This window comes from Siniperca chuatsi, linkage group LG4 (assembly GCF_020085105.1).
Source record: "Siniperca chuatsi isolate FFG_IHB_CAS linkage group LG4, ASM2008510v1, whole genome shotgun sequence".
Lineage (NCBI taxonomy): Eukaryota > Metazoa > Chordata > Actinopteri > Centrarchiformes > Sinipercidae > Siniperca > Siniperca chuatsi.
Window position 1 is genome coordinate 30,395,611 of NC_058045.1, and position 21,152 is coordinate 30,416,762.

The window sequence follows — 21,152 nt, forward strand, 5'->3', positions numbered from 1 at the left end:
ATGTTGAGTCTCCGGCACGGCAGATGAGAAATGTACAGTCTGTGAAAAATATGAGTTGTTATGTTTACACTGCATTTGACAGCGTGTCCTTGATCGGATTTCTGAAGTTGGTTATTTCACGGTCTGAGTGGGAAGCGTGGTTTTTTTCTACTGCACTAGCCAAAGATGTTTTCAGCACAAGAAGAAAACAAACTTTTGGGTTTATGCCCTAAATCGGCACAACAAATTACTTTGAAACTATTCTCAAAAAAACTTTTGTTTGCTACAAATTCAATATTTCATACGTCTTAATAAAAAAAGCTAAAACAGCATCTCTCAAGGTCAACCGAGAGGACTCAAAAACACTGCTGTCAGGTGAGCGGCGGCGACGGCTGAAAGGCTTTCAGTCCGCCAGCAGCCGCGTCAGCAGCACAACACAGGAGGTATTGTTTGTGAAGGGGCCTCTGGTGAGCAAACACACACACACAAATAAAAGCGCTAATGTTCAAGGTACATTTATTTGTCTCTGTACAACACAGGGCTGCACAATGAAATTAAAGTTAAAGCTCCCTTCACGCTACACACACACACACACACACAGAACATAAATACAAATATTTAAAATTAAAATGGACTAAAAATACAAATAAAAAGAATATATACAATTACTTATATACATATATTATACAAAGGTAGTGGTATGGTACTGTGCAAAACCAGCATAACAGAAAGTCCCACGTCATTTATTTATGGTGGAGTGCGGAGGATGAGATGGAGTTGAGGAGGAAAGAAGCTGCTCGGTAGTCTGGTGGTACGGCAGCAGGGTGAGCAGGCTGTGGCTGGGGTGAGCACTGTCCTTTAGCGTCCTTGGGGCTCTGCGCCTCACCTCTCCGATATCACGGATGCTCGGTAGATGGGTACCACTGCTGTTCACCAGCTGCAGAGCCCTCTGGTCCTGGGCCGTGAACAAATCAGTGATCAGCTCCTTGGTTTTGCTGACGTTGAGCAGTAGGTTGTTCTCTGTGAATTCCTCCCGATATGAAGTCTCATCGTGGCTTGAAATCCGGCCGATGATGGTGGCCATCGGCAAACTTCACAATTAAATTAACAAACGTCGTGCTGATGTAGGTGTTGTTATTTTCAAGGTGTGTGAGGGCTGAGTGGCGGGCAGTGGAGATGGCGTCCTCTGTGGATCTGTTGGCTCTGAATGCTGGTGAGGGTCCAGGCTGACTGGGATGCTGTCTATGATGTCCCAGTCAAATATTGGAGCCTTCACTCCCCCTCCCCATATTATATGACATATGATGGGGTTGAAGGGCAGTGGGTGGAGGTGGGGGGGTTGAGCTTTCAGTTGGAGGGGCTGTGTGTGTGTGTGTGTGTGTGTGTGTGTGTGTGTGTGTGTGTGTGTGTGTGTGTGTTTTGAAAAATACTAGACAGATTATATACAGACAGAAATCAATAATAAAAACAGGATTTTGCCACAGGACTTAAATCTGTTCAAGCTTTGACTTGATTGAGACTTTGATTGATGAGGTGGTGGCTAAATGTATCATTTTTGGTGATGTTAATATGGATTTTTATATACAAATGCAAGATGCATCTGCAGGAGGACACTTCACAGGAAGAAGGTGGGATTTAGATATTGTACTTTACTTACATACTGTAAGTAAGCAAAAATGCCTTTTTTTTAACATAAATTTGGTGTTAGGATAAAGCTGGAATTTTGGGTTCTTCAAAGATACAAGGAAACATGAGGGCCAACACAGAGAAGGGGTGTTATGGGTAAGTTGGTCGCAGAACCTCGCAGAGGAGCCGTTGTGCAGACCCCCCAAAACACGTCGAGCGTCAATGCAAGCTGATTGGTGGATTTGAAACGGAGAAGAAAAAAATGTTACATGTAAATGTTACACGTAACCACGTAAAGGTATCTGAACTACAGCCGTACACATCCGTCTACGTGCAGCCTGGAGAAACCTGTTGTTACATGTAATATCTCTAGATATAAAACTGTTTAAAGATTAATCTAAGGCTCCTTTCGCCAGACGTTGATTGTCCCCCTCCCTCTGAACCCTGCTGCTCTGCTTTCAGACTTGTTTTCTCTTGTTCAGCTCCACTATGCGCTTGTGTAGTCTTTTCATCAACTGTCTGTTCACCACTAATTTCTGGGGAAAAAAGATGGGTGAAGTTAATTTAAAACTTAGGCACTGTTTTAAAAAAATATATTTTTGGGCATTTTTAAGCCTTTATTAGAAAGCGGACAGTAGAGAGATGGCAGGAAATGAGGGGAAAGAGATGGGACGTTCCACATCTCCACATGCAACAAAGTCCTCGGCCGGAGTCGAACCAGCGGCGTTGCTGTTCATGGTCGGCGCCTTAACGCCCTGAGGGCCCCCCCCAACCACACGCACATTTAAATAAACACAAAGGCGCTCATATTACCCAAATTTTTGATTGGAACTAAACTACCAATGAAGCATAGCGTTAGTTCAGACAGAGCACTGAAGTTGTGCTCGTATTGGCTGATCGGCACCAGCTCATCGGCTCATTCACAGCTGTGTGGCTAGTAACGTCCAATCAGATTCATGCAGGTGTATAGCACAGACATTATAATCCGACACGATCACGGTTTACTCCACCACCCCAACCTCCTCCTACCGCTAACATGTTCAATCATAACAGTTTCAGAGGACGATAATATGTCAGGGCTGTTTCAGTCAGCCTGTTGTGGGCTTCTTCTGCCCTCAGTTGGCCAAAACAATCAAATCAATGCAGATTTAAATACACCAGCAGTACTGACCTCCAGTAGATGAGGATACTGATGAGGACGATCATGCCGAGTACGGTGAGGGTGGAGATGACGGCCAGAGGAACCACAGCCTTCCTCTCTCTTTCCCTGATCGAACCAACTCTCGACTCATGGCTGCTGTTACTGGCGTCTGGAGAGAAAGAACCGAAGAGGATAGAGATTAAAGCTACTGCAGGGTGAGAGAGGAAGTCAGAGCCATCACCTGGAGGTTTACTATTACTGTGTTCCTCAGAAGATAAGCTGCTCTGGTTATAGAAATGTAATTAAACCTTAGTCGGCAGAGCCTAAGCCACAGTACGCCGGTGGCTCCTAACCTTTCCTCTCTGATGTGCCCCTGCAGCCATGTCAGGCTGTCAGACACTATCCGTCATGTTCCACGTGTGTTCATTTGAATTGATTTTAACCTGGCCGAACACTATTAAATATGATATGTGGATATTGTAACAATATTTTCATACAATTGAACTGTCAATGTTTAGGTCAGTTTGGTCAAGTTCGCTTTCGAACTATTACCATTTGGAATGGCAGAAGTTGGACATTTCAACCATTAAATCCATGACTTTTAGCTATTTCAACCATTTTACTTTTGGCTTTTTCACAATTTTTCCAATACGTTTAGCTAACTATTTGAACTGCTTATCCATAACTTTTAGGTTTTTCACCATTTTCAGGGTGTTGTATGCTGTACAGATTGTAAAGTAAAGATTGTAAAGATTGTGATATTGGGCTATATAAATAAAATTGCCTTGACTTGACTAACAGTTTCAACCATTTATCCATTACTCTTAGCTAACTGTTTAGACATACACTACAATACAATACACTACTACAACTGACAACTTAAAGGGAAAAACCAAATATGAAAATATGAATATTAATGACCTCTTGTTCTGTCCTTTACTGACCTCGGCATTAATGATGTGTGTAGCATTTCAGTAGCAGAGAATGCTCGTGGTTAGATACTTAAGTTTCTAAGTGTCTTTGAGTTTGGGAACCTATACACATTTCATCTGGCTCTCTTCACAGATTACATACCCACATTTCTTGGCTGAAAGATTGATGTCACAGTGTTCCCAGATTTCAGCTATTAACTTGTGAGAACAGTGTTATAATTACTGATGGAAATGATGGACAAAACAGGAGAAGAATTAGACTAAATTTGCACAGGGTTTTTTTTTATGTTCATGACACACCTACATTTGGGGGACTCTAGATCAAATATCTAGCAAGTTTCTAATATGATTACAGATTGATATTAATCCTAAAAGGGTACAGTGTAAAAGGGCTTCTGATGAAGTTTGGACACTTTACAACGAAAGGGCCTTAGAGAAAATGACAAACATTCATAGTATCAGGCCAGATTGCGAATGCTTGTCCTTTCTCATGGGGTGGGGGGGTTCCATACATGTCCTCTGCCCTTTTGACGTGTGACATACTGTATCAAAATTTAGTGGTGGTCCCAACAACTGGAACCAAACACCAAAACGTATGAGAAGCAACAGGCAGACTACGATGACTCAGGTTTAACTCAACTGATAAGTTCCCGTCTGCCTCCAGAGCAGCTTAGCCTCCTTGAACTGTTTACAGAACTCCAACATTCTCAGATCTCGAATAACTACTTCAGAAAGAAACATGAACCGTATTTACAGCCCAGGACTGAAACATAATGCACCACCCTTCACATTCACCCACCTACAGAACAAACACTAAACTCATCACATTCAAACCACCTTCCAAACCACTTGAAAAAAACATGAAGACGCATAAAGGCTGATAATCAAAAGTCCATCACAGATCAAGCAAGAACACATTCATCAAAGTGCACACAAAGCAGAGCTGGAGTCAATCAAGCAGCATAATTTTAACTTTGAATAAATGGAAAAGAGAACCTGACGACTGAATCTGACCTCACTGAACTGATGCTGCTGAATCCTCCCTTTATTGCCAGATAACCATTAAGGAAAACACTAGCATGGATTAACCTTGATTGGGAGGTTTGTCAGAACTTACCTCTTCTGCACAAATGAACTCAGTTCAGCCATGAACGGCTGGCTTAGCCCTGTTGACTAGTTCATAAAGAGCCTGTTCGCTTTCTACTCTGTGCACCCTCAGTAAAGCCCATTCATTCAATCATCCATCCAACAGATCTTTGTCTGCCTCTCAAAAAGCCTGGACACACAGGCGACGATAATGGGCAAAGAAAAGCAAAGGCCTGGACAGAAGATGGAAAAGGTTATTCGTTCATACTAAAAAGATTTCAAACTAAATGATGAAGCTGAACTAAATGAAGATGGAGTTCTGTTATTGTACATCTGTGCACCTGTCAGAATGTCAGGGGCACAGATATGGAAATACACTGGGAAAGATCGTATTTTAGAGGACCATGTCGGTGTATTTGTCTGTTTTAGCCCAAAATAATAATTTGTTTTTAGACTCATTTCCAACCAACAATTACATATCACAAATTTGCCTCAAAAGGGCTTTACAATCTATACAACGCCCTCTGTCCAAAAGGCCCTTTTCAGACACAACGTGACGATGGCACCACTACGCTCTGAAACCCATTATTTCCAATAGCATGCTCGACGCCGCACAGCGCACCGCCTGCGCCAAAGTTTAAGATTAGAGCTTTGATTGAACTTTGGGCGCTGAACCAGCGGCAAGTGCAGCGCAAATTGCGTTGTGTCTGTTGACTGACAAGACTGTTGATTCAGATAAGAATTTAAGACTTCAACAGACTTGAAACTTGCTGTAGATAGATTATTGCAATCACAGTGAATGACTCACTCCCTTTATTTAACATTTGTTAAAGTTGAGTCTTTGTCATGTTGTAATGCATTGTGCTTATTGTGCTTTCAAAGACAACCAAAACTTGACCAAAAGCACAGCCTTCATGAGCTTAGTCACTGGAAAATCTACATTTTTAAGACCAAACGCAAACATAAAATAACATAAATAAATAAAAATAATAACAAAAATTAGAGTTTAAATTTAGATGTTTCTCGCATGTAAAAGAAACTCAAAACTCAGAGTGTCCTTGAATACACTAACTCAGAGTTTTCAAACAAGTATTGCAATGCAACTTTAAATGAACGACACAAAAACATAACGGCAGCTTTTTGTGGACTGTGATGGATTGACTGCAGCAAGTTTGGAGTCTCTGGAAGTTGATTTTCATAGAAATGAACTAAAAATAAGAGCTGCCTGGAAGGAAGGAAATCAGTCTACAAACTGTTGGGATAATTTATAGTTAATGATGCAAGGTAGAACTAAATGAAGAGATGGTTCTATCTTTCCCAGTTTATTCCCAATCTAAAAATGTATACCTTAGAAAATGGTCAGCAGTACTGTTAAGTATACATGATTTGTTAATAAGGTACAACATGCAAAACCATAACCATCATTAGACACTTGATTTTAAGTCCCTTTTGACACTATACAGTGCAGTGTGGACAGAGACAGTATAGATGGGGATGGTGTTTGAAACTGTTGAAGTTTGGAGGAGCTCTGCTGCTCTCTGGTGGCCATGACAGGTAACATTTGGGAAGAGAAGATCTGTGTTTAACAATGGAATGTAAACTGAATTTCTCAAATTGCGATTGAGGATTTTGGACATCATTCTACATACTTTAATACAACAGAGAGCTTTAAGGAAATTGGTGGCCGACATGTTGAGTTGAAAGGATTGTTTCGTTCATTGATGCACTTGCCAAGAAATAAAAGCATTTTGCTTTTTTTGTTATGCACGTCGGCAACCTCAAGTGGAAGTGCACTAAGATAATGCTTCCTGAATCAATATTAAGCTTGTAAAAATGGATTATGTTCGTAAGAGGAAATAGGTGTGCTTCTCCTGCATCAATTCTCAGTTGGGTGCTCTACCTCAAAAAGGAGCTTCAATGTTTTTGTTTATCCCAAAACAGATTTAGGAAAAAAATGCGGCACTCCAATGGCAATAAAAAAGTAAAAGAGTCAACATTTCTTGTTTTTGGTGATGGACCGACAAATCTGCTAACGTGTTTTGGTGTGAAGCCTTGTTCAGAGCATATATGACAGTGATAAGATTTCACTTCGTACAATCAACAACCAGCATGTAACCAGTTGAACCTGTACACCTCAAAGATGATCTTTCAAACCAACAAAAAACAAAACCTAAAAATAATAAATAAATGAATAAAGGAAATTAATAAACAAACCACAAACACAGATAAAGAAATAAAATAAAAAGTAAGAGAAAAACACAAATTGAAAACAAATTAAATATAATAATAAATCAGATTTGTCAATTAGTTGTAAATAAAATCACTCAAAATGATCAAGAAATGTTGTGACTATTACTTTTTATTACCACTGGTAATGCTATGGTATTTCACTGAGCCCTGGGATAGACTGTCATCCTGAACAGGATATCACTACCCAACATCTTGCCAAATGCATGCTGGGATAGGCTCCAGCCCTTCACAACTCTAAACAGAATAAGTGGCTTAGAAAATGGATGGATGACTGGTACTAGTATTAATGAGTCTCAAATGATGATGAATAGTGATGGTTCGTTGATTGAAGTTATTTGATCCTGTTTAGTGACTAACGAGTGATGTTTTACCTTGCATGCATGAATTTTCTCACTTTCGTTTTCCCAGACAAAAATGAAAAAATGAAATGTAGTTTTGTTGTTGATAGATGGTAGATTAGTCGTCTTTTTGATGTCCAGAACTCTTCCTGATCCCTTGGCATTCTGCAGGTATATTGCGATTTTTTGCCCACACGGACAACTTTTTTACCTGCGACTGGCTCCTCTTCCTCCGACTCTCTTTCCGTGCGCTCGGAGATACTGAAGTCGGAGGACGTCTCGTTGTCGTATAGGCTTTCACCCTGCCCTGAGCCGCTTTCCTCCTCTCCCCCTGGCGACCAGGGTGAAGCCGAGGTCATCGCAGAAATGGTTGGCTTCACTGTGCCTCCTACCTCCGGTGTGAGGTCACTGCCGCTCGCGCTTTCAAAATAGAACGCAGTGGAGTGTTCATCCAAATCATCAGCGGTCTGGCCAGACCCAGAGGTTGTAGATGGGGGAATGGTGTTAGTAACTTTGTTTGAATAAGGGAACGCGCTCTCTCCAGAGGCCGAGGTTTGAACCCTGTCCCATTCCTGATCTACGCCTGCCTGGGAGTCGGGGAACAGGGCCGAGCCGGAGGCACTGCTGCTAGTGTCTAACACCTGTCCTTCGGGGTTGGGGGTGAAGGTGGAGGCTGTGGGTGAGGAAGGGAGGGCAGAGGTTTGCAGGGCAGAGTTCTCGTCTGATGCCGAGAACCAGGGATCCCTGACACCCGACCCTGTGGCTGCAACAGAAATGGGCAGGTCACTATCGGTGACTTGGAGAAGGTGGGAGTGTGAAGAGGACGATGAGGGAGAGATAGCGCTATGGGAGAGGAGAGGCTGGTCTAAGGAGAGACCATCAGAACCTGCCACAGACAGAGAGCGTAGAAGATCGTCTACACCAGCACCAGAGGCCGAAGGGAAGCCCACGCTAGAGTAAAGTTCTAGGCTAGCAGAATCCCAGGCTGAGGACGGCAGGGGTACATGAGGAGAGGCGTGCAACCAGGACGAGGACGCTGACGGCTCCAGAGAACAGCCGCATATGGGGTCCACGTCACTAGCTAACGGAAACCCATCACCACTGACCTCGGGGAGAAAAGACTCTATTGTGCTCCCCGTGGCGTACCTTGAGTCCTCAAACCCAACTGAGAAAGAACGGGATAAGCCCGGAGTTGTGCCAGAAAGGGTGAAGTCACTAGAGAGGAGAACTGAAGGCTGGAGGGTGGGGCTGAGAGACAGAGAGACTGTTGAGAGTGACAGATCCCAGGAGGATTCGGAAGGCTCAGCGGCGACGGTGGTGCCAGACGCATCCGGCACCGTTTGGAGAGGAGGGGTATCGCTAAACACTGAAGGGTCACCTGAAGAGACTAACGAAGACCCAGACAACAAATCACCATCGCTATCATTATCATCAAACCTGACACTGGGGGAGACAAGGTCAGTCTCCCAACCAGACCGGGGGTGCGAGGGGTGAGGGAGGTGAGGCAGGGTGGAGGCAGGGAGCGTGGGGGTTGAAGGAGAAGCTGGGTCTTTGCTAGACAGTGGTGCGGTAGCGGCATGCTGGGAGTCCGAACCAGAGGCAGACAACACAGGCCAAGACGAAGAGGAAGGGTCATGCAGGCAGGTGGAGGGGATGGCGTCGGGGTCCGCAGTGTCACACAGAGGGGAGGAGGCGAAGGAGGAAGAGGAAGAGGAGGGGAGGACAGAGGGGCGCTCACCGTTGGACAGCGGCTGTGTGGTCTGCAAGAGAACGCCACTCAACCGGACAGAGGTTGTGGTAGACGAAAAAAGAGGCATGCTGGGACTTGTCGGCCTACGTGGAACAGCTTCACCCGAGGAGGAAGGCTGGGAGGTCGAACTTTCTGCCTGGATCTCTGGAAGACCTCCGGGTCCAGCAGAAACACCTCCATCAGTGGTGGTGTCTTCGTTTATGGGACTCGCCGGGCCTTGGTCGCCCTCGGCCTGGATGAAGGATGGTGATGGTGTTGTGCTGCTCGTGTCACCGGTACGAGACCTCAGTGTGGTCGCGGTGGTGCTGTATGAAGAAATACTTTTACCACCTTTTGTCTTTGCACTGGTGAATGTAGGAGTAGTGCTACTAACACCACCTTTTGTTTTTTCAGAGGAGTCTTTTGGACTGATGCCTCCAAGAACACCATGTGTCTTTGCACTGGAGAATAAAGGAGTAGTGGAAGTGGGCATGAAGACTTCCTTGGTTGTTGTTGTCAAGTAAAAGGGAGCATTGCCACTGAAGTCAGCACTTCCTCTGGTTTTTGGTGGCAGGGTGTCCTCTGGTGGACGTGTGGAGGTACTGTGGCGTGCTGTCTCTTCAGAATGGCTCAGGACATGACCATACTGGGTGGATCTGACCGGGGGAACAACATCAGTGGTGGTTTTCCTCTGACCAGGTTCTGCTGTTGTGGTTCTGATGCCAGGTAGAGGTAAAAGAGGTGACCCAGAAGTCGTGGTCCTTGGTGAGTTTGTAGGAATCAAGGCCAGATCGTAATCCTCGGTTTGGAATGGTTCATTCCAAGACAGATCGGGTTCATAGGTGCCCTGTTGGTGAGAGAAAGGTTTACAGACAGCGATAAATAACAGTGATAGTTCAGAACTAAACAATGGCATGCACTGTTTGAAGAAAAATAAAAGATTTCCTTACCTCGACATTAAATTCATCTGAATCTGGATCCAGTGCATTTTCTGGAAAAAGGCACAGGTTGCATCATTAGTTACACAAAATAAGTCAAAACAAGAACTAAAATAACAAAATGTCAACTCATGGAATACACAATTTAACTCGTGCCTACTTCTTTAAATTGTTAAATTTTTGTTGGTATTCATTCCCTGAGGTTGAAAATGTATAAAAACCAATGCCAAAAAGCCGAGACACGTGACAAAGGGTAAGACAATTTGAAAACAGTGCGATGAGAATATCACGGAAAAGAAAAGGTAAACCTTGGAACGCTGTGTTTCTGGATGTTTCAGAAAAAAAAAAAAAAAAAAAGATAGACTCTATTCAGTTTTGTTACATTAAAGCTACAAAACTCTCGATAATGAAATTATGAATGTGATGCTCTTGATGGATGTAAATGCGTGAAATGACAGTGGGAGAAAATGGAAGGCTGGGAAAAGTTGTACACACCACATCAAGCGGTATGTTGGTTTTATGATAAACACAATACCAAATGATGACGAACACATGCATGCAACATATCAGACACATTTGGACTTTCATGCATGGATTCCCCCAAAGACACAAGCAAACACAGAAAACCTTGAACAAAAAGCATTTGCAATTAATAATTTTTCTGTTTCATCCTCCTTGTAAAACCAGACGAGCCAAGAAAAGGAATTTGAACTGACAACTCTCAGCTACTTTCCTATGATTGTCTAAAATTTTTGGTATTCAAAATCCACCCGTCTGTCACCTAAGAGGGATAAAACAAACTCACAAAAAGAGTTATTTGCAAATGCCACCGAGCTCAGACGCACAGCACACAGCGGGCATGTCAGGGGGCAGGTGGTGGTGTGGCTCTTACCTGTCTGAGGCTAAGTCACACATCATGGAGAACAGATCAAACTGGTTTGTGAAGCAATGAGGTGAGGTTTTACAAAATAAACTTTAATTTATCAATGGAAAGCTCTTGCTGAGCTATATTTAATACTCATAAGAAGCACCTTGTAAATAAAATCAAAATGACGGGAAAAACTCGCTACGTGCTACTGTTCTCTTTCCTCCTACTCTGCCTCTCTCTCTCTCAACCCAACCGGCAGCAGCAGATGGCCGCCCACCCAGAGTCTGGTTCTGCTCGAAGTTTCTGCATCTTAAAAGGAAGTTTTTCCTTGCCACTGTTGCCAAGTGCTCGCTCATGGTGGGAATTGTTGGGTCCCTGTAAAACATATTATAAAGAGTTCGGTCTAGACCTGCTCTATAGGAAAAGTGCAATGAGATAACTTCCGTTATGAATTGGCGCTATATAATTAAAACTGAATTGAAAATTTTGTGTTTGAAGTATTAGTTGATTAATTGATTAGTCAGTCAACAGAAAGTCAATTGATTATAACTTTTATGATGAATTGTTTTAGTCAATTATTAAATAAAAACACCAAATATCTACAGCTTCAAAAATGTTACAGCTTCAAAGATGCAAACATTTTTATTTCATATACTTAAGAAACTAAAACCTTTTATATGAATGAGTTGGAAATGTTAAAATAAACCTTTGGGCTCTGGTAAATATTGGTCATTTGGAAAAAAAGTATGCTAATAAAACAAAAAGTAGACTACACATTAATTGTAATTTAAGAGACAGATATGATTATTATTGATGAGGCAACGGCTGCAAGTAATATGTATGTCATATTGATAAAACTGTGGCTTAGTTGTAATTTACCTATGAATTATTTAGTTGATAAAATGTCAAAAACAGTTACCAGAACCCAATGTGATGTCTTTAAATTGATTATTTTGTCTAACCAACAGTAAAAGACAAAAAATGTATATAAATGATGATATCCTGATATAAAAAACAAGAACAATCTGCAGGTTTCCGAAGCTGAAACAAGCAAATGAGACGTATTTTTTCTATATGAATATGTATTAATGAATCAACAATATCATAGATTTAATTTTCTGTTGATCAACTAACAGTTTAAATGGCTAATAATTACAGCTGTAGACCTAGCTAGCGTTAATATTAAGCTAGCCGAGCTGTTGTAGCACTAAGTTAAGGTAATAATCTTTATGACCACTCTAGGTCAAAAGCCTTTTTTGGCTGCCATAATGCAATCTTGTATTTGTCATTTCAAAAGAGGACTTTTGTGGAATACATGGCAACAGTTGCGCCATTTTTAGGTACAGCTAAGATGGGACCATAATGTTAGTTTAGCCAACATGGTACAGACAATGGTGTCACAAAAAGGTCAGTCACATAAACCTACTAGACGTTGCAGAATATCACCCATTCATGCAAGCTGACACTGAAATAGGATGCAGGGGATTTTTTTTTCTTTGTAACAAGACACATTAGTTTATTTAATATAAAGTTCAGTTGAAATACAAAGTCACTATGATTACCACTCCAATCCATGTTACACAAAAAGCTGCTGCACACATGCAAACATTTGTCTTACTGTGAGAGGCAGAAGGAACGGAAACCACATAATGAAAACAAAGATGGCAACTTTTTCGTTCCATGTGACACAGGAAATGACCCCTTGACCCCAAACCAAGCATGTTCTTTCATCTTAGAAATATAGAAATATAGAGAGCAAGCAGATTTGAAGAGCGCACAGAGAAACTTATGAAACAGTTAAAAACAGAAAAAGACGAGTCAAACAACAGCACTGCATGTGTGTGTGATTAAATCCCCACAAAGCACAAAATATATGGTAACTTATACCCCAGAGTCAAGGGAAGGGAGGGTGAAGAGTGAGATAAAGAGGAAGAAAAACCAAAAAATATCAGTCGTCTCATTCAGGGTTCAGAGAGAGGATGACTGGGAGGATGGAAATGTCTCTAAAAGAAAAGAAATGTGGCTGGTGACGAAACATATGACAAGAAAAGGAAAATGAGTAGAAGAAGTTACTTTTACTGAACCACTAAGACTAACATATCAGAATTTTTCTCCTGTAAGTTTAGTGAATCTGTTTCTTCATAATTAATTCATTTGTAAAAAGTCTATTTTTGACTGTTGCTATTAGCTAGGCTAGCTGTTTCCCCATGCTTCCAGTTGCTAGCCTAGCTTAGCACAGAGAGCACGAAACTGATAACCATCTCTTCTCATCTGATTTTGGATCAGATGGCCAACAAGAGGATTTCCCAAAATGTCAGACTTTTGCTTTAAATTCAAATCTTTATTTTCCCACTAACGACATAAATATCGTCAGTCTAGGCGGTTAGTTGACAGCTTTTGTTATCTGGCATTACTGTTGTGTAATATGGAAGCCCATCTCTGACAGGAAAAGAAAAAATGAGTGAAATGAGTTAAAATACTTATCGTAAGTCAATATTAATAACTAGGGCAAATAACTACTAAGTCAAGTAAATTACCAAGTAAATTATTTGCCATTTGAAGTCACAATTATGAGATTATAAATCAAAATTATGAGATTGTAACTAAATCAAAGTTCTGAAATACTCATTATATTACATCATTTTGAGATATTAAATCAAAATTATGACATAGTAAGTCAACTTCAAGACTTAAAACGCCGCAAGTTGGACTTCTGATTTATCTCATAAATTTGACTTAGTATTTCATACCTTATTTTACAAAGGCATAATTTAGATTTAGTAAATCTTACTATTGACTTAATTTTTATTTTTGTTATTATTTATTATTTATTTTATCATTGTTAAGGTTTCATCTTTGTTTTTTCCCCTGTCGGGAATGGCCTATAATAGATTTAGTCTTCCTCTACTCTTTCATTTTTAAAAGTCTTACTGCTCTTCTCTAAGAAGCCAGCGGACTAGTTTTCCATATTTCAACCTTACTTAAAATAAAAGCTGCAGCGGATTGAAAAATATCTGTACGGTTCATCTACCGAACTCTACGCTCGGTCTTGGGCAGGGTCGCTCTTACCGGGGTCGTCGATGGGCATGACGACCGTCAGCAGGTCGCTCACACGTCCATACAGACCGTTGGTGCAGACCGCCACCACCTGGACCACATAGCTGGTGTTGGCTAATAGGTCATCGAGTATCGCCCCCTGTTGGAGGGAGAAGGAATGACATTAGCTTTGAAGAACCATGATGATGATTAGGTCCAGTGATGTAAAGTATACTGCATATACTTCAACCATTTTTCAAATTATACCATCAGTTTTAGGTTGATTTCCTTCCCAACAGTTGGTTTGAGTTAATTTCTATGAACATCAACCACCCATAGGTGGGTTTCTGGTAATGGTGAGAGGTGAGGCGAGGCGTGGGCCTGATAACAAACTAGAATAACTGCAAGCCTACAGGGAGAACAACATGACAAGTTCTTAAAAAATTGTAATCATGATGCAAGGTGATGAATGGAAAATGTTCAATATCCCAAGAAGGAAACATCCCTTCCGGCACAGAGTTTATATTTAGATATTTGCATCTAGTGATTTGGTCGGAGCTCTTGATTTGAATAAAGTGTTGGATGGTTTTGCACAGAAACTAGTGAGACAGAAATATCTGGTCTAAAGACAGCTCAATGTGATATTGCGTGTCTACTGTATGGCTGTTTTGTCAGGCTCTATGATGAATGTTTAGCTGATCAGTTTGACATGCATTTAGATTTTCAGTGAGCAACTTGGTGACTGCTGCTAATTCAAGCCTGAGAGAGGTGGTACACTGATGGCTTTGTATGGAAAATGCATTGCAAACTACTTTGAGGAAATCGTTATTGATGTTATAAACTTGTGGACTCTCACCACATCCTGGTCTCCGTCCGTCAGGTATATAGAGGGGGCGGCATTTTCTACATTGGCCAATCGGTAGCTGACAGAGTATTTCTCGATGCTGGCGTCGTACACCGCCCGGGGCCGCTCCCATGTGACCAGCAGGCTGCTGAGGTTGTAGGCCACCGCCTGGATGTTCTCCGGCTCCGAACTGCACACTGACACAAGTAGACAGACGAAAACAAATTCAAGGGTTGGGAAATATTCTTCCAAATTCTCAATTTTTTGGCCACTTTCTCTCCCAATCCCATGAGTAACTGCTGACGGTTACGCCCAAAAAGCTTCGCCCAAAAACCTGGGTAGAAAAGTGTGCTATAAATAAGAGAACCTCCCTTAGCTCAACTAGCTTAGCTTATTTATAGCACCTTTCATACAAACATGCAGCCCAAAGTGCTTCACATAGCAAAATTAAAACAACACAGACAAAAAATAAAAACAAAAATAATTAAACAACAATAAATAATATTTTGCAAGACTAAAAATTATAACAACAAAACAAGTTACTCCATAAAAAGCCAGATTAAAAAGATAGGTCTTTAATTTCCTTTTAAAAATACAGAGAAAGGCCATTCTAATATCCAAAGGCAGTGAATTCTACAGTTTAGGGTCATAAAAACAGAAGGCAGTCACCAGTACTTTTATGGGACACATAAAAAGCGGTGGAGGACCTTAGTGATCTGGCTGGAACATAAAATGAAAGATGTATGATATATGATCTCTGATGTAGGGAGGCGCACGGTCATTTAAAGCTTTATAAACAAGCAAAAGAACTTTTAAAATCAATTCTAAAAGATACAGGTAGCCAGTGCAGTGTCTTAAGTACAGGGAAGATGTGATCCATTTTCTTTGTTTTAGTTAAGACTCTGGCTGCAGCATTCTGAACTAGCCGTAGTTTACTTAGTAGTAGACTAAGTAGTAGACTTTTTAGGTAATCCAGTAAAAAGGGAATTACAATAGTTTAAATGGCTAGTAATAAAAGCACGAGTGAGCATTTCAGCATCTTTCTGAGTTAAAAAAGGTCTGACCTTGGTGATATTCCTAAGATGAAAAAAGGATGTTTTAATGACTTTGTTAAAATGAGAATTAAAATTTAAATCAGAGTCTAAAATCACTCCCAAGTTTGTGATGTTAGTTTTAATCTGTTTGCTAAGACCACCAAGCACTGAGTGCAGTTTTTCTCCTATTAAGGGAATTAATTAAAGATTTTACCGCACCATACAGTAATGTCAGTGAGACAGGCAATGAGAGCATGCAGTGCACTGGGGTCATTTGGCAAGATAGAGATGTACAACTGTGTATCATCAGCATAAAAATGGTAATTAACATTGTGATGGTTAATAGTGTTTCAAAGTGGGAGCATATATTAAGAAAACAAAATTGGGCCTAAGAATGAAGAAATTCCAAAATCATTGTTCTGACATCACCACAATAATTCTACCAGTTAAATAGACTGAAACCAAATAACAACTTTCAGAGAGACCCACCCATTGTAGTTGCTGTGGTTTGCTCCACAATAACCAGAACTTGGTGCTGTGGTTTGTTTTTCTAAAATGCCGTTGTTTGTTAGATGAAGTAGTTGATTAAAAACAATTATCTCTAAAAGTCTAGCTTGATGAAGTGATGAAACATTGTACCTGGTGTCCGAGCCAACAGGACCCTTGGGATTTCTAAAGCCTCTAGTTGTTTGTTTGTGTTTTTATAGTGTGAGGTGGACTGAAAGCCGACTGATGATTAGTGACTGTCAAAAGCTTCTATAATAGTACTAAATAATACTAATAGTCACTTTGTGGTAGTTAATGGAAATGCAAATACAGAATAAAAAATAATAAAAAAAAAATAAAATATTGATTTAGAAAACCATAAATAACAGTTAGAAATCAAATTAGGTTGATGGGGGCTCTTGAAGTTGTTCCCTCCTGTGTTTTTAAGTCATCTCCTGTACCCGGAGAATGATTCTGGGTCAGAGTTGAGATTAGGGCCGAGATAATGCAGATGACAGACACTCTGAGGATTAACACAGATTAAAAAGGGCTGAGGATCGATGATAATAGACAGGAGGAGGCTCCATCTATCCAAACACTGACACATTTCCTTCTCTCCTGGATCTGAATTTAAACCTCTGACCTTTGTCCTCTCTGAGGGATCAGAGTGAAAATGTCACGCTACGTGTCATAGCTGCTTTATGTGGCGCTCATACATGTAAACCAACTTTTCCAGCTATCAGAGACGGGAAAATACTAACAGTGACAAATACTGTGATTGGGTCTGGAGGAGGAAGCTGACATGTGTGGCTGTCCAGCTTCAACTGCTAGAGGGCAGACTGAGCCAAGAGAGCCATGTACGAACCCCACAGGAGCATTTATTCACCCGTTACACACAGTGTATAACACCGTGGTAATCTAAAGTTACATCTCTGACACCTATGAGACACTTTGATCACTTGAGCAGTTTAACATTACTGATAAGTAGCCATAATTAAAATATCACCATAAGATCAAGTAAAGGTCAAAATCTGACAGAAATCACATCAGTTGGACTAAGAAATCCTCAAATACAGACTCAAATTTAAAAAGTGTTGATGGTTTCTCCTCCTCCGTTTTGTTTTTTAATTTATGCTGTGAACGGTCAATCCAAAAATAATTTTCCACATTGCGTACAATAAAGTTCCTAACTATGTAACTAAATCAGTACTCAATACTGCTTTCTGTTGCTGGCAGAATAAAACAGAGGTGGTGGTTCCCACCAGGATAAATTATATTATCTAATCATTTCGGTGCTCCCTCATATGGAGTAATAAAGTGTTCCATATATATATATATATATATATATATATATATATATATATATATATACTATATAATATATATATATATACTGAGAACTCAGAACTCATAAAAATGTGGGGACCTTAAAACGGGATCCGGGAACAGAAAAGATTTAGAAAGCCTCAATTAGACTATATTATATTTACTCGACCTACTGCTGTTAAAATTTGACCTCTGCTGCTGCTACTATTTCCACTACTGTTACTGTTATTATTACTTCTATCATTACAATAATTCCACCACTACCAGCACTAGGAAAACAGGAATATAGTTGTTAAAAAAGAAGAAGAAACACAGAGTCTGGGTCACACATTCAGTAAAAAATAGTTATAAATAAATTAAAGTACAAAAACAGACATAAAAAATAGATGTAAGGAATACCTCAATATAAAATACATACAGGGCCATCTGAGAGTCTAACTTCATCAAAAGACAAATACAAATCAGCTTTACAAACAATTTTTAACGGTACATTTTGACAGCGTGGAGTCTGAGCTGTAAACAGACTCTTCAGATTGTAAACACCAAATGATCCCCTGGTCTCTAACGCCAGAACAAGTCCTCCCAAAAACCACAGATCAATACCACTTCATTACTAATTATCGAGTACAACCAGCGTCCGGCGTGAAAATCGATGGGTAACCACGTTGACCTCCTCCTGCTGTAACTGAGATTTTATTCAGGTCACCGGAGTTCTATTCTTATCCCTCTGTCTTTTTTGCCCATCATTTGAGATCCACTTGTCTCTGGTCCATTTAGACCTCATCTAATTAGCATTAGCCTGGGATTCTTCATACTTGGGGTCACACTGAGGTCTAGAACCAGCCAGGTGAGATGTTTTATTAATGAGGAACATTAATGTGTGTTGGCCTAAAGTAGACACTCACATCTGCTCATGAGACTTGTACTAATCATCTGAATAAAACTTTTGTAACTTTGGTGTTTTAGCAAATTAATTGAATAGAAATTATACTCATAAAATAAATAAAACACCACAACATGTTTTTATATTCTTAATATTTGTATTTGTTTCATTGTATGTATATATATATATATAGCTTCATGTTTCAATATAGATTGTTGTTGTTCGCTGACAACCTTGTAGTCCAGTATCCCTGGGATTTTATGCCTGACTCCAAACCAGATTTTCTTTGGAATAATAATAAAGGTACTTCACCTTTAGTTAGATAAAATAGCATAATAATACCTGTTTAGATCTTAGATCATTTAAAAGAGTACTGCACAGATTTAGCATTGCGCTTCTATAACATTGTCGGACTCAAGATTTAAAGTTAAAAAAAAGAATGGATTGAAATAGATGCAGCAGAACCAGAGATATCATCTTTTTCTCATACACCCCCCAAAAAAAAAAAAAAAACAGGAGCCTACATTACCCACAATGCAACTCAACTGCCGACAGTTTGGTTGGAGATTTGGGAGTGTAATGCTAGTAGTGGCTAATGTAGTTTTGAGCCGCTAACCTCAAGCGGAGATGAGGAGCTCACTTCTTTTTAACTCCACATCCACCAATTTGTTTCACTTTCAAACGCTTCAGCCCCAACCGACGTTGACTCAAGTGACATCACTTGAGGACATTTATCAGGCTTCAACAATTCGACTGGAGACACTGAAGGCTTTATACGACTTTTTTCACAACCTCATGCAGTGTTTCTCACCAACTCCTGGAAACACACTTTGATGTTGTAATGGCAAGAACAAACGGACTGCATGATTGTGTAACATACACAGGACTCTCTGGTATAAATTATATACATATGACTCGTTTGTGTACCAGGCACATAACTGTTTGGTGTCAATACTTGATGATGATTGTTTGGACTGCGTGATGAGAACAGTTCATTGATACTGATGATATGGAACTATAAAACATGCTATTGACTGTTATGTCCATACATCAGGGACACTCTTCTCCCCCGGGCTGAGGAGCCTGACCCTGAAGACTGGATAAATAACTGATGCTCCTTTCCCTCTGTACTCATTCAGAGCAGAAATCAGCGCACTTTCCCTAAAACAATATGAGTTTATACTGTATAGTGGTGAGCAGGGATTGTTTTCAAAACTTTCCTTGGTGGTGCATTCAGGGACACTCAAATGTTTATGAGCTGTTGTGGCTGAAATATCAAATGTTTCTTGCACTAAAAAGGTTGCTGGTCATTAGGTAGCTCTCGAATATAGAATGCCGGAGTGACCCTGAATGCACCAACAGGTAGCATTTCCAAAATAGCACCTGTTTGCAGCCGACCCCTTCTCTGACATGCTCAAATTTACATGCTAAATGTTAGCACCTGTATGTTAATATTCCCACTGTAGCCATGTTCACATGCAAATTGTGTATTTGGATCTCCATTAGGTGTTACCTTGGCAACAACTGCTATTACTAAATCCAAATTAAAGTATAATCAACAAATCTTTGCACTTAACACTACATACAGGGATTCATACAGTCACAATATCACCGTTACACCCAACACAATAAAATGAATCAGCTATTGTTAGCATGAGCCTAAGTGCAGTGCACAGTTTAGACAAGTCAAAGATGAGCCAAGTCTGACAAGCGGAGTCTGAGATAAAATGGCCACCGTACAGAAGATAAACCCTTTTAGGTAACAACATCACCTTTACTCTGGTGACACCCTCAGGACAAACACATTTTAACCCTACTAGTGGTGCCTGGCACTTGTGGCACTCATGGGGCGGCTAGTGTGGCTGCAGACTGTGATATAAATGACAGACAGGAAAAGTGTAGATTTTTGGATACGTACCTGGTGTGAGGACCTCCTCGGTGCCGGTGTAGGAGGAGAACACCTGACCCATGAACTGCTGCTGCTGCTCCCTGTAGTTGTTCTGCAGGTAGTCCATCAGCATCACGTATCCGGCCTGCTGCATCGTCATCACTTCACAGAACATCTCCAGCTGCAACACAGAAGCCACAACAACACAATAACAAAACAATGCCGGCACAACAGCAGCATGATGCTCCTGCAGTCGCTCTGAATAACAGTGGTGAGTCAGACTGAGGGCCCCGGGGCCAACAGGAGAGCTACAAGAAAATGTAACTTGGAGCCTGATGTGAACAACACTGACTGATTATATGACATTTCCAACAGTGATGGTGTTATTAACTGAAGAGGTGAGTGTGGTTGTGATTTCAGTCGTTTCTTTCTGAAGAAAAAATGTCAGGATAACAGTAAATGTTTGAAAAAAAGTGTTGGAAAAGCTACTCTCAAAACATAGCTAATGAATCTAACCGCTACTCCAAGAGTTATATAATAGTGAGAATAACACTAAATAAAGGTCAAATAATTTATTCATAAGCTGGGTCTTGTTTCAGTTTAATTTCAGTGTAATTTAAAAATGAATTAAAAATGAAATCAACGCTTGAATATTAAGGTAGAAAAGAGGTGAACTAGAGGAACTTGAAAAATCAGAAACCTGTCACTTTTGAAGTTACTTAATGAAAAAACATTTTATTTGTTCATAGTGACAGAATCCTAAATCCA

At 40.5% G+C, this 21,152-nt stretch overlaps 1 protein-coding gene across 10 annotated transcripts in view; it reads right to left on the minus strand.

The window, feature by feature from the left end:
* ptprz1a (protein tyrosine phosphatase receptor type Z1a) overlaps nucleotides 1-21,152 on the minus strand; it is a 107,942-nt gene that overhangs the window by 26,731 nt on the left and 60,059 nt on the right. For 4 of the 10 annotated variants that reach the window (XM_044192200.1, XM_044192202.1, XM_044192198.1 and 1 more), the window contains exons 8-13: nucleotides 20,415-20,565; nucleotides 14,780-14,964; nucleotides 13,957-14,083; nucleotides 10,032-10,072; nucleotides 7,564-9,928; nucleotides 2,777-2,915 (exon numbers count right to left, since the gene is read on the minus strand). In XM_044192200.1, coding sequence (XP_044048135.1) covers nucleotides 2,777-2,915; nucleotides 7,564-9,928; nucleotides 10,032-10,072; nucleotides 13,957-14,083; nucleotides 14,780-14,964; nucleotides 20,415-20,565 — 3,008 coding nt within the window. The remainder of the gene's footprint in view (nucleotides 1-2,776; nucleotides 2,916-7,563; nucleotides 9,929-10,031; nucleotides 10,073-13,956; nucleotides 14,084-14,779; nucleotides 14,965-20,414; nucleotides 20,566-21,152) is intronic. The other 6 variants (XM_044192205.1, XM_044192208.1, XM_044192207.1 and 3 more) reach the window with 4 other exon arrangements.